Here is a 10,722-nt window from a genome sequence, read left to right on the forward strand (position 1 = left end):
AATAGTGTTAGTCGTGAATTCACAACTATAAATAGTGTTGGTTGTGAATTCACAACTAGAAAATAGTTTTGGTTGTAAATTCAAGTTTTATTGGTTTGAATTCACAACCAACGCTGGTAATTCAATTGTGAATTCATCAAGTTAGTTGTAAATTCAAGAACATTAAATTATGAATTCATAAATCTGATTGTGAATTCATAGATATAGTCGTGAATTCAAGAACATCAAATTTTGAATTCATAAACCATATTTTATTTTCTCGGTTAATGACTTTTACCTCTCTCTTAAAAGTAAAAGTCAATTTCCTCAACTCCACAACACATATCACCAACACAAAAACCTTTAAATCAACCAAATTTAATTTTCTTCATAAGTTGATGTTTCCACAACAATGAAGAGTCGGCGACTCATCGCGTCATGCTTCTTCCTCGTCGTCTTCCTCTGCATCATCGCCTTCATCAACGAAGCCTCGTCAAATTGCACAAATGCGCCATCAATTCGGAAAATTCATCGCCAACAACGACGAGATCTGAGTACTGTTCGGAATCCTGACCCTCCCCGACCACTACTACAAGCGCCACTTTGAATGCCTCATCTACAGTACGCAGCTCGTTGCCGCCGTATATCTACAGCAGAGACGAAGATCTCGTGCGCGGTAATGGTGGACAGGCGATGAGAGAGAGCATGAGAGAGATGAGAGAGAGGAAAGAGAGAGAGAGAGGGAGAGACAGTGTGTACATAGCGATAGAGAGAGAGGATAGTGAGTCTGTACGCACAAAAAAAGAGAGGAGAGAGAGAGATAGAGAAATTTCTTTTGAAAATGTGTAGTATATTTGTGATGTATTTGTGAGTAATTTTTTAATTTTAATCTTTGGGAAAGTTTAGTCATTTAACACAAAAGTGGATAATTTTTAAAGTCTTTATGTGAGTGAGTAAATTTTAAGTTTATTAAAAGAAAATGACTACTTTCATGTATATATATATATATATATATATATATATATATATATATATACTGTTATCGTAATCCTACTATTTACTTTGCAATTTAAGTATTGCTATGCAATACTGATTAAATTTATTATTATACTTATTCAATTGATAATATTAGTATTATTTTAAATAATTTTAAATAAAATAATACTCCATTTAAATTAATAGAAATTATTTTTTGTTATTAATTAATTTAACTCATAGATAATATGAGTAATATTTTAATATTTTTATAATATTTATTTATTTTTAAATTATCAAAATACTCCATCCGTCCCAAACGAAATGGTCTATTTCTTTTCGGTACGCAGATTAAGAAATGTGTATAAAGTAGATAAAGTGGGTTGATGAAAATTATTTAAATATTAAGTGTAGAGAGAAAGTGTATTGCCAAAAAAGGAAACATGACATTTCGTTTGGGACAGCCCAAAAAGGAAAACAAGATATTTCGTTTGGGACAGAGGAAGTATATTTTAACATATGTATCGCATGAGAGGACGTACTAATAAAACATAAAATATTACTATAAATCAAAGGTAAGACAATAAATCTTCATTCAAGCATAAAATGTAGGGCAATTAACTCGTTACATATGGCAAAAAAGTCAATAAAACGATCTGTATCACCGACGGGACTAAAATCGTCACGCGAATAGGGTCGCTGTTTATCACAGTGCGATTTCAATTCATATAGTGAGAGTAATTGGTGATCTCAACAAATATCACGCGATTTCCCATTTTTGTTTTCAATTTCAATTAGCAAAAGGAATCTCGCTCACAGCGAGAGAGAGTTGGAGAGAGTGTGAGTGAGAGGGAAAGACTACACACAAACATATTATATATATTTAGAGGGAGAGATAGAGAGAGCGAGAGCGAGGGATGAAGGACGAAGCCGTGAGCTCCTCACGCGACCCGTTATTGCCCCCGAGATCTACGTCTCCTCCTCCGAGCCTCACTCACGCTGCCAGGTGAAATTACTTTTGTGCTCTCGAGAAACCCTCTTATCCCAATTGCAATTGTTGAGCTTCACGAATGTAATCTTAGCACTTGTTGTACGGTTTTTTGTGTCTTTATTGGTTCAATTCTATGCTCGAACTCTTAGTCTGTTTGATTTTATCCTCTTTATTGTGCCCACGACTTGCGTATGAGAGATGTGCTGAGAAATTAGGGCATGTAATGGCTGTTGATTTTCTGCAGTCCTTGAATAATTACTCTGTAAGAGTGCAGCTAAAATTTCATCTTTTTCTGCTGAGTTTCGTTAATATCTTTGAATAAATAGTATTGGCTGACCATGAAATGATCTGCATTAGCTTTACATCCTTCCTTCAATTTGCTTTCAAGTTTTATATTTGGAAGTAGAATACTAAGGGACTATTGGAGTTTACGTGGCATGTCACAACTGGAAAATATCAGTCCATGAAGTTAAGTGTGGGCTACAGAGTGATATTACTTCCTTGCATAAAGTTTGAAAATTATGTAGTGGAAATTATGTCCTTAGTCCTTACAAGAAACTGCGAATAATGATGGTAAATTTATGACTGAGAGAGTTTTTCTGCAAGTTCATGATGTTGGATTTCTCATAATGATTTTTGTAAATCTTATTTTGTTGCATCCATGTATGCTATCGCTGCTCTCCTATATAGTTCTGCTGGGGCATCATCTCCTGCTGTTCCCACAAATGCTGGCAGCTCAGATGGGCTTGGTCAAGTCCAGAATTCGAAAGGAGGGTCTCTTTCCCGGATTGGTTCACAGCCCATGCACACATCATTGAGCACCAGTGCTGGTGGTTCAGCCCTTGGATCATCACAGCCTTCTTGCAGGCCCTGGGAAAGGGGTGATTTATTGAGGCGTCTCTCAACATTCAAACCAGCAAATTGGTTTAGAAAGCCCAAGGTTTTTGAACTTGCCCTCCTTCTGTATGATGTTTTCAGAAATTGCTCCTCTGTTGATGTTACTTCAATTAGAAATAGTTGAGTGTCTGCTTCATGTTAAACATTCAAGATTGTCGATGTCTCCCGTGATATAATACTTACTACATTCATTGGTTGATCAAGCCTTGGTACTAATTATTTTGAATTTAAAAATTTAATACTCCGTATATCGTAGTCCCTACGTTAGCCAACCAAAATATTTTGATTTCCTTTCTTTGGTTTTGGCCAAGTATTAGCTGTCCCCTTCACTTTTTTCTAGATAGTGATGAACAGGTAACAAGCCTTTGTAAACTTGATTTATCAGTATGGCTGCTAATCTGCTAGTGCTGGCTAGTACTGGAAACGATAGAGATAAGTGCAAGGCAAATTGTTTGCTTATCAATTTGAAAACCTTTGGATGTGATGGCTTGGGTATGACATGAATGTGAGACTGCTCTTGTACTCTGCAAAAAGGTTCAGATTTAAGTTGAATGTGAGATTATTAGGGTTGCCAAAAATTGGTCTGCAAGATACAGATGTGTAATGAACAAAATATCTGCTGAATTGTTAGGTATGCTTTTGTGGAGACCTATTCGAATTTTCTTTTACTTTCAAGTTTCTGCTCCCTGTATAGCTTTCTGTTGGGTCAGGGTCGGTCGTGAACTAGATGTGATTTATATGCTTATCTCTGTATTTGGGTGCAATTCTTGATTCAGGCTGCAAGTTCCCTGGCCTGTGCCAGAAAAGGCTGGGTGAATGTGGATGTTGATACAGTTGAATGTGAATCCTGTGGTGCAATTTTGAAGTTTGTTTCATCAGCTACCTGGACTCCTTCTGAAGGTGAATCATGATAATAGTTGATTATTAGGTTAAGAGAAGGTTTCTTCCATGCTATCACCGGTTTTTTGTATTGGATTTTCTGTTGATTCACAGTCAAGATCAAGGTCAAGTTTGAATACTAGTTGATTATGAGGTTAAATAAGTACTTCTCCCATGTTTTCTCCATTTTATTTGTATAAAAGATTGTCTATTTATTCAAAGATAAAGAACCAAAATTTGAGTTTGTGAACATTATTATATTATAAATGATTTATGATTTATAGGCTGTCATTTGTTACATGAATCCTGAAACATTGCAACATAAAATATAGATACCAATTAATTGTTGTACTTACAAAACTTTGACGTGCAAACATCTACTTATTGCAAGGCACAGTATGTAGTTGTTTCGAAGATATTGTCTGTGTATGAAGTTTTTGAATTGTCATCTTATTTGGTTACATTGATGATATTATCGTTTTAATATAGTATGATTTTTTGTGAAAATTAGTCTTATATGTTGCCAGAGAGTTGGTCAGTTATGGACTAAGGGGCCAGAATCCCAGTAAATGCGTGATGGGTTGCTAACAAGAAATGGTATATCAATTATTAGGGGTGTGACTCACCTGGGATCTTAAAGGATTACTTGTGAATCACATTGAATTTCCAATTAATACTATAGTTCTGTGGTAGGTCGCTAAATAGGTTTTTTCTTCTCTTGTAAAGTTGCATCTTTGGTGGTTCTGGAATTTTACTCGGAGTCATGTCCTTGTTTATCACTTAAAAGAAAACTCAAAAGTAGCTTTGACCTCGCGGGCAGGTGTTATAATTAGCTGAAGAAAGCACCTTCAGAACTTGATGCTCTATTATATTGATGCCTCTTGGTTCCTGTTTTTGTTATAAACTAAGGTGATTACTCTTAATTTCTGCTCTACCCCCATTTCTCTCCATTATACTCTGACTATTCCTTAGAATCTCTCCAACTTAATAAGAAATTGGCTTGCAGATGCTTGTGGCCCTTAAAACATATAAAGCTCATTGAACAACCTATGAGCTTAAAATTTTGCATATGATCTGGTTGATGAGTTTATTATTTTTTTATGTAACTAAGGTTGCTGACTTGGGGGAATTTACCTGATGAATACGCCGTAGATCTGGTTGGAATCATACCTTCTGACAAAAAGGACATTAATACAAAGTTGTGGTTCCTCTAATTTTAAATTTCTTTTTGATGATCTTGAATGGAATATTGGGCAGATGAAGCCTTTTCTATTTGCACCAATCTATATTTTCTTGCTGTCTCGTATCTCTTGTTTGACTAATTTTTTCTTGTAGCTGATGGTGCTGGAGAAGAATTTTCCAAGAAACTTGATGAAGGGCATAGGCTTACCTGCCCATGGACAGGAAACTGTTGTGCAGAAAGTCTGGTGCAGTTCCCACCAACTCCACCATCAGCACTTATTGGTGGTTATAAGGATAGGTGCGATGGACTGCTCCAATTTCCCTCCCTTCCTGTTGTGGCTGCATCTGCAATTGAGCAAATACGGATTTCTCGGGGCTCAGAAATTGATCGTTTGCTGGCCCAGTCTCAGCTTGCACGCAATGAATCTGGCATCAAGCTAGAAATTTTCTTAGGAACTGAAAACTCCAGAGATGATGTCTTCTTCATATACTCCCGTGTAATATATATGTGGCCTCTACTTGTTTTATTTTATTAGTAGGTTTTTTCGCCTCTTAGTGAGATTTCCGTCAAATTGCAGGCTCAGAAGCTCATAAGTCTTTGTGGATGGGAACCTAGGTGGCTCCCAAATATTCAGGATTGTGAAGAGCATTCTGCTCAATCAGCTAGAAATGGCTGCTCAATTGGTCCTTCAAAATATCGTGCTCCTCCCCGTGATCCTAGCCGAGGAAAGAAAGCCTTGTCGTCTTCAACAAAAAGGGATTATGGTGGAAATGAAGTTATAGGAAATAACTCAAAAGGTGTATCCAGGTCACCATTGTTAGATTGCAGCTTATGTGGCGCGACAGTGAGACTATGGGACTTTCTAACTGTCCCACGTCCCTCTAGTTTTGTTCCAAGTAGCACTGATGGTCCCGAAACTAGCAAGAAGATGATATTGACACGTGGAATAAGTGCAGCAAGTGGCATCAGTGGGTGGGTTGCTGCAGATGGGATGGAGAAGGAGCAGGCAGAGGACCATGATGAAGCTGCAACTGGTGAAGGAAAGTCACTTTCAAATGTTGGGGTGGAGTTGAATCTTACTATGTCTGCTGGATTGTCCTCATCGCGGTTGAACATGAATGCTACATCTGAACAGTACCCATATGGACATAGAGGTAGAGATTTATTGATTGGGCAGCCTTCCAGCAGTGAGGTTGGTGATCGTGCAGCTTCATTTGAATCACGTGGCCCCAGTTCACGCAAGAGGAACTTAGATGAAGGTGGAAGTACAGGTGACAGACCACACTTACTGCTTCAACAAGCAGACAGTGGAGAGGGTACTGTCATCGATCGCGATGGTGATGAAGTTGATGATGGTGGTCAGTACTCTGCTGGACCTTTAAAACGTGCTCGTGAATCTGGGGTTGTAGAACCCCATCGATCACCTTATAGAAAAGATTCTTCTGGTGCTGGTCCCAGTCGGTCATTCGGCTTCGACATAGGAATTGATGCTTATAAAGATGAATTTGACCAGGGAACTGAACAACTTATCGGTAATCCATCCCGTGTATCCTCCGTCATTGCAATGGACACTATGTGCCACAGTGCAGATGATGATTCAATGGAAAGCGTTGAGAACTATCCTGGCGATTTTGATGACATACATTTGCCGTCTACATCAGGAATCAAAAACACAGATCCCGCTGAGACATCAGAGTTGAATTACAGCAATCAAGCACAACAGAGTACTTGTCCTGCTGCTGTGAGAAGTACTGGTGAAATTGGAGTTAGCAGTACAAATGAAGAAGAAGTTGTAAACACAGATACTGCAACTGCACATGGGAGGGATGGTCCCAGCTTGGGGATTAGTGGAGGAAGTGTTGGCATGGGTGCTAGCCATGAAGCTGAAATTCATGGGATTGATGCTTCTATCTACCGAACTGACAGTGTTGTTGGTGATGTAGAACCTATTACTGAAATAACTGATAACCAAGGCCAAACAGGTGAATTTGCACCAGATCCAGGGTTGATGGGTGATTTTGTCCCTGAAGAAGTGGATAGAGAGGATCCTCATGGTGACAGTCAAGATTTGATGTCTCGGTCCGTAGTTAGGGCAGATAGTGGGTCGAAAGTTATGGGTTCAACTAAGGCAGAATCTGTTGAAAGTGGTGAAAAGACAAGTAATATGCGAGCCACCTCCTGCGAGAATAGTCCCCATCCTTCACTTTCTTGCAATGCGATTTTATGTTCTGGCATGGAGCTATCTAAGGAAGAAGTTACTCAAGCTACCAAGGATCCAACAACTGATGACTGTGGTTTTGTTGATTCAGGCTATCAAGTTGCAAATGGGTCAGGTAAAGAGTTAAATTTTAGTAAATGAAAATTGGTGGTGCCCATTCTGCACATTAAACTTACCAAATAATTTATCTGTGAGTCTACTTTAAATTGGTCTGTAAATGTTGCTGTGTGATCAGAGCATAGATTTTTAAGCACTTCCGATAATCAATTCCAATCTATGAGTATACTGTATAACAAATTGTTCTGTAATTGGCGGTAAGCATGAATATTTAAGCACTTCCGATTATCAATTTCAATCTGCATTTCTGTTTGTGTGCGTGTGCCTGTATATGTTAATCAGACAGTTATTTTTGCATATGGAACTCTGTTAGGGCCTCCCAATGGTGGAAGCAACTACGATGAAGCGGTGGAATTTGATCCAATTAAGTATCACAATTACTACTGTCCTTGGGTTAATGGAAATGTTGCTGCAGCAGGCTCTAGTAGCAGCAGTGGGTCTGGCTCCAGTCCTAGTGCTATTGCGCTTTGTGGTTGGCAGCTGACATTAGATGCTTTAGATGCTTTCCAATTGCAAGGCCAGGTTCCACCAGTGCAACCAGTAGAGTCTGAATCTGCTGCTTCCATGTATAAGGTTAGCATGGATAGTCTAGTGTCTTCCAAATGCTTTCACATGGGATCTCGATTTTGTTTAAACTTTCATTCTTATGTTCCTTTCCTACGATTGCAACTTATGTGAAATTTGGTAAATATAACACATAAAGCTATCTTTTCTTCATAAGATCAGAGATCTAAATAACCTGTTCCAACTTTTTCGTGATAATTTTTATGATACTCAATCTGATGGAAATATTATTCTGTTTTTTTACAGTCGAAAGGAAGTGGACTTTTGAAATATTTTATCATCTAATAACTTCTATATATGTTCAATTTTATTATTTTGTTTTAAATGAGAGCATCTTTTACTTTTAATTTTTCTGTAAGAAATAAAATTTTATTAGAACAATGGCAGGTATGCCAATGGGATGTGAAATCCCCAAAAAGTGAAATCATTCTAATTGCAGATACACCTCCAATCTCTAGGAGCATCTAACATAAGAAAGGCCTAAATACCTTTGTGATTTGAGGCCCACCATACAACTCCAGATTTGGACAATGTGGCGTCGATCATATCTGAGATCTTGTAGTCTCTTTCTGATGCCTCTTGGACTTTCCTAATATGAATACCTTTACAACTTTGAACTACAAAAAATGGCTCGACAATTTTTGCAGGATGATCATCATACGCCTGGTCCGAAGCTCTTGGCACGGCACTCTTTCAACAAGAGCCGTGGGAAGAGCTAAATGGACTATTGTTGGGGATGTGGCTTCTGGTAATTTGCTACTAATCTCGTTCTTCTTCTGTAAAAAATCATTATTATGGTGACAGGTGAAATATTGATCTCATGCCCCCTGCTTCTATATTTCATATTGATGGTTTTGGTAAGACTGCTGTGGTCCTAATTCTTGTATTGTCTTGCATTTTGCTTATATCACATGGTAACTGCAACATGTAATAAATATATATCTTGAAGCTTTATCGTGGAGTAGCTTGCAACCAACTCTGATGTGTCATGTCTTTTACTGCTTGCAGTTATTGTTGCCTCACGGTGTACTCATCGAACCTTGAGCTTAGCAGCGCCCTTTTAAACACACCTTGTCGATGTTATTTGTTGCTTTTCACCTCAAATGGAGTAAACTAAAAATTCCATTAGCTGTGTCATAATTCAAGATACAAGAGAACCTCTATCTCGAGTGCCTTCTCCTGTTTATTTCAGACCTCAGTTTCAATAATGCCTTGAGTCATCAGGCTTGTTTAGTCATAATAGTGTGGGATTATTGTATTTTACTGTTTCAGAATTTTGTTACTGTGGTTCTGGATTGCCTGTCTTACTGTTTCTCTATTTATCTTTGGATACTCTCACATGAATCTTCAAACCTATTGATCACACACACACACACACATTTTATATAAGTCGGGCCTGTGACTTTAAAAACATCTGCTTCAAAATGTGTTTGGATTCCTTGACCATGTAGATGTAGGATTAGGTGCAGCTGAATTGGATTTGTTTTTCCTTTTTGCATGTTATTTTTTGGACTACATTTGTCTCTTTGAGCTTCTACTTTGATTTTTTTTTTCTTCTCTGAATGCTTTCTTGTGGCAATACATTGTTTGATAAAAATAGGCCTACCGTGATACACTTTGATTTTCTCTTCCATTGAAACTCATTAGCAGCAAATGTTTTTCTGGTTGAATTCTTTGCTTCCGAATGTCATATCATTTCTCTCTCTCTCTCTCTCTCTATATATATATATATATATATATATATATATATATTATTTGTTCTGAATAAGTCAATAACTTTACGGAATAAATCAAGAGATAGTATGAATATACATTTATTCATAAAATGCTAGATTTTGAACCCTAGGGACAGCCTTCAGTAAATTTAAATTTATTATGTTCTATAAAATTGTTTGCGTATTTAGTAAATGTATTGACTCATTCAGACTGTCTTTCTCTTTCTCTCTACATTTAGCATTATTGATCTATTCCATATACATAAATTATTATTTTTTTGTGAAATTTAGAAACGTTGAACATGTCAATAATTTTATATGAACATACCACTAATTTTGTTGAACGTTTGGGGATCGAATTCTGGAGTGCGAGATTTTCAACAAATACATCTGTTCATAAAAAAATATTGATATGCTCATCAAAATTTGGTCACAGGATTTATTCTTAATTATTGACCGTTTGATGATTGAGATAGTTTCTCATTTATTTCAACATTTGCATTTATCCATTGAATATATATATATATATATATATATATATATATAGGGGAGGGCTAGAATAAAAACACTCTTAACTGTATAAAATATAAATGATTTCCAGCCCTTAGATCATCAAGATCTACGGTTGATTCGTAACCTTGTTGGATGAATTCGTGGTCCTGGGTTCGAATCCCAAAGGTAGCAAAAATTTATTTTTCACAATTCGTAACCATGTTGGATGAATTTGTAACCCTGTTGGATAAAATTCGTACATTAAAAAACGTTTATATTTATATTTTAAGAAGTGTTTTCACTGTAGCCCTCCCATATATATATATATATATATATATATATATATATATGGGAGATCTATAATAAAAACACATTTTATTGTATAAAATAGGAACCATTTTTAGCCCTTAGAGAGAGAGAATGGTTAAACATATAATGCTAAATATTTAGAATAATAGAGAATTCGTGAAACAAAAATGAACAGATCTATAAATTTGATGAACAAATCAATGTACCGCATGAACAATTTGCCCCAGGTTCGAATCATGTTGGTGGCGAGTTTTTTTCTTTTTTTTTTTACCAAATACGTTTGTTCGTTAGTTATATTGATCTGTTCGTAAAATGTATAGATTTGTTCAAAATGAAATTCTCTATTTAACTGGACTAATATATATATATATATATATATATATATATATATATTGGGTGTGGT

The 10,722-nt window shown here is 36.6% G+C and overlaps 1 protein-coding gene across 3 annotated transcripts; it reads left to right on the forward strand.

The window, feature by feature from the left end:
• Positions 1–1,723: 1,723 nt before the first annotated feature.
• Positions 1,724–9,141, forward strand: LOC131012119 (uncharacterized). 3 transcript variants are annotated; one of them, XM_057940030.1, is made up of 8 exons: positions 1,730–1,960; positions 2,636–2,885; positions 3,619–3,742; positions 5,057–5,400; positions 5,482–7,237; positions 7,553–7,812; positions 8,451–8,551; positions 8,812–8,923. In XM_057940030.1, the coding sequence occupies exons 1-7, from the start codon at positions 1,872–1,874 to the stop codon at positions 8,520–8,522; spliced, it is 2,895 nt and encodes a 964-aa protein (XP_057796013.1). In that variant the 5' UTR covers positions 1,730–1,871; the 3' UTR covers positions 8,523–8,551; positions 8,812–8,923. The 3 variants fall into 3 exon arrangements, with proteins under 3 accessions (XP_057796012.1, XP_057796013.1, XP_057796014.1); XM_057940031.1 differs by lacking the exon at positions 8,451–8,551 and having other exon boundaries at positions 8,812–9,141; XM_057940029.1 differs by having other exon boundaries at positions 1,724–1,960; positions 7,553–9,141.
• Positions 9,142–10,722: the final 1,581 nt, after the last annotated feature.

Source organism: Salvia miltiorrhiza, chromosome 2 (assembly GCF_028751815.1).
Source record: "Salvia miltiorrhiza cultivar Shanhuang (shh) chromosome 2, IMPLAD_Smil_shh, whole genome shotgun sequence".
NCBI lineage: Eukaryota > Viridiplantae > Streptophyta > Magnoliopsida > Lamiales > Lamiaceae > Salvia > Salvia miltiorrhiza.

Excerpts from the sequence above, each read along its gene's own strand:
- LOC131012119 (XM_057940029.1), top strand. The coding sequence starts at position 1,872 with ATGAAGGACGAAGCCGTGAGCTCCTCACGCGACCCGTTATTGCCCCCG. Across the intron at positions 1,961-2,635 it reads AGCCTCACTCACGCTGCCAG|TTCTGCTGGGGCATCATCTC; the intron begins GTGAAATTACTT and ends TCTCCTATATAG. Across the intron at positions 5,401-5,481 it reads TCTTCTTCATATACTCCCGT|GCTCAGAAGCTCATAAGTCT; the intron begins GTAATATATATG and ends GTCAAATTGCAG.